The 2,906-nt window shown below is 43.7% G+C and overlaps 1 protein-coding gene across 1 annotated transcript; it reads right to left on the reverse strand.

Moving 5' to 3' along the window:
• Positions 1-1,571: 1,571 nt before the first annotated feature.
• LOC139154049 (olfactory receptor 14A16-like) lies at positions 1,572-2,498 on the reverse strand. The gene has a single exon (XM_070728479.1). The coding sequence runs from the start codon at positions 2,496-2,498 to the stop codon at positions 1,572-1,574; it is 927 nt and encodes a 308-aa protein (XP_070584580.1).
• Positions 2,499-2,906: the final 408 nt, after the last annotated feature.

Here is a 2,906-nt window from a genome sequence, read left to right on the forward strand (position 1 = left end):
TCACAATGGCACAATCCAGTCAAGAGCCTCCGCTGCAGCCTTGTTCCAGGCCTCAACAAGAGACTCCACTGAACTGTGGATGAGTGCATCTGGAATAACCCCAAGCGCCTTCTGAAAGCTCTCTGGGTCCATCAGGTGTCTGGGGCAGAACAACTTAATCGGTTCCGCCTCCCTGCGAGGGAGCCAGGAAGTCAAGCCAAGGTAAAAAATGGTCTGACCATGACAAAGGCTACACTTCTAAGTCCCTTAGTCTCAGACCATTACTCAATTGCTCAGAGAGGAATACTATGTCGGGTGCGTGTCCCCCTCGTGAGTCGGATCCTGTATTACTTGAGTCAGGTCCATGGCTGTCATGGTGGCCATGAATTCCTGTGCCAGTCCAGAGGTTTCTCCAAGTGATGGCAGGTTAAAGTCCCCCAAGACAATAAGTCTGGGGAACCCCACCGCCAACCTGGCTACCTCCTCGAGTAGCACAGGCAAGGCTTTTGACATGCAGCTGGGAGTCAGGTACGTAAGAAACAAGCCCACCTGAACCCCTAAGTCCAGCTTCACCAAGAGGGACTTGCAGCCTGCAATCTCTGGAGCAATGAGTCTACGTAGGCAATAATAGCCACTCCCTCCCCCTTCCCTGGGGTCGAGGTTGATGCCATATCTGAAACCCACCTGGGCAAATTTCAGAGAGAGGAACTCCTCCCTCTGGGCCCAGCCAGGTTTTAGTTACACATGCCAGGTCGGCCTCCTCATGCAGGATCAAATCCTGGATGAGGAGAGCTTTATTTACCACTGACCTGGCATTGAGTAGCAGCAACCTGAGCCCAGGGCCAGAATTACACTCATCACCAGTGCCCAGGGTTGAGCTCACGGAGCCAGAACAAGGGATCGTTATTAAGCAGCGATCCCTCGTTCCCCTGGAACAACTAACTCCATGGCTCCTGCCATATCTGCCTCTCTCCAGCAACACTGGGATATTCCGACCCTCTGCCACCCCAGAGATCGGTGCCCCCTCCCCTCCTGCCTCTCCAGCGTCAGGTGGGCGAAATATATCATTCATACTATTTCCATTCATCTCATCCATGCCAGAACCCCACCCACCCCAACCATCCCACTCATACCAATCATTCATCCCATACAAATTATTGCACCAACCACAGTTATCCATTAGTTAAAAAGCCCCCCAATTAGTTAAAATGGATTAAATTAGCAATAATTAAAACACTAATAATATATGTCACAAATATATAAGATATAAAAATATACAATTCATAATAAGTTAATTGTTAAGAAATATCAAAAATATTAAAAATATTTTTTTTAAATTATACATGAATACATGAAGTATGCCGTTAGTAAAACTATGCCCAGGTTAACCAATCCCTTATAGAGAACCATTAATAGAGGAAAACGCAGGAGTCCCATTAGTGGATCATTTTTTTCTAAGAGTTGTTTGATTTATATATTGTTGAACAAAATTGACTTTGATTGTAAAAGGTTCAGTGTGAAAATATCTTCTTATTACCAATAGTATTTCTACACAAACATTGTGGTTATGCATGTGAAAGATAGATTAAGGCTTACAGCATGGGGAAGTTTTTTTCCCTGAAAAATCTCCAGGCAATGAGTTTCCAAAGTCCTTGCTTTATATCTTTATTCCTCATACTATATATCACTGGATTCATGCATGGTGGCAACACAGAGTAGGCTATACCAGCCACTAAATCCATCTGGGATGGAGTCCTGTTAATTGGCCGAAAATAAGCAAATAAGCCAAAAAAGAAGAACAGGGAAACCACAATTAGATGAGGCAAGCAGGTAGAGAAGGCCTTCTGCCTAACTTTTACAGATGAAATTTTTATTATTGCTTTGAAGATCTGCCCATAAGTAGTAACAATGAAAACAAAACAAGCAAAATATAAACTGGCAGTGAGAACAATAGCCCCAATTTCAATAAGATACATATCAGAGCAAGAGAGCCTGAGAATTTCTGGGATATCACAGAAGAACTGGTTGATCACATTGGAGCAAAAGGTGTTTGCAAATGTGACACCAGTGTGCAGTATTGCTGTTAGAATGCCACCCATCCAGGCACAGCTTGCCAATTGGATACATCTGGATCTGTCCATTAAAGTTTCATATTGAAGTGGATGACAAATAGCAACATAACGATCGTAGGCCATAACTGTCAATAGAAAGAATTCAGATGCTGCAAAGAGAACAAAGGAGAACATTTGGGCAGCACAATGAGAATAGAGGATTATCTTTGTTTTCATTAAGGAATTGGCTATGACTTTGGGGATGATGACTGTCACCTGTCCCAGGTCAACAATTGATAGATTTAGAACAAAAAAATACATTGGGATACGAAGATGAATATTTAGAATTATTGTGATGATGATGAGCATATTTAACATCACACTTGAAATATAAATTAGAAAAAATACCAAAGCATAGAAATTCTGCCACTCTGGGACATCAAAGAAACCGTCAAATAGAAAATACATTATTGTGCTTTCATTGGACATTTTTAATGAAAAAATATACCTTGTACCTTTCAGTAGCTTAGTTTCTTCTCAAAAATCAATTTTAGAGAAGAAGATCAATTGACACCTGACTCCCTCACCTGAGTCCCTGCCATGCACTTGCATGAGGGGGGTCCCGTGGGCTAACCCCTACCCGGGGGCTTCCAGGTGTGGGACCCAAAGAGAGGTTCCTCCCAACTGCTCAGGTAGCCCCCACCACGAGCTTGGAGAGAACCTGTCAATCATCCCCAAAGCTGCCCTAGGGAGAACGTGCAGTTGCTAAACCACCACCCAGTTTTCCGCCCCTAACCTGCCTACCCAAATGACCAAAGGTAAGCCAATCAGCCTAAAAAGTGCAAGTACCCCCTAACCGCACATCCATCTCCCCAG

The sequence above is a fragment of the Erythrolamprus reginae genome, chromosome Z (assembly GCF_031021105.1).
Source record: "Erythrolamprus reginae isolate rEryReg1 chromosome Z, rEryReg1.hap1, whole genome shotgun sequence".
NCBI classification, from domain to species: domain Eukaryota; kingdom Metazoa; phylum Chordata; class Lepidosauria; order Squamata; family Dipsadidae; genus Erythrolamprus; species Erythrolamprus reginae.

Coding starts and splice junctions, on each gene's coding strand:
- LOC139154049 (XM_070728479.1), bottom strand. CDS start 2,498: ATGTATTTTCTATTTGACGGTTTCTTTGATGTCCCAGAGTGGCAGAAT.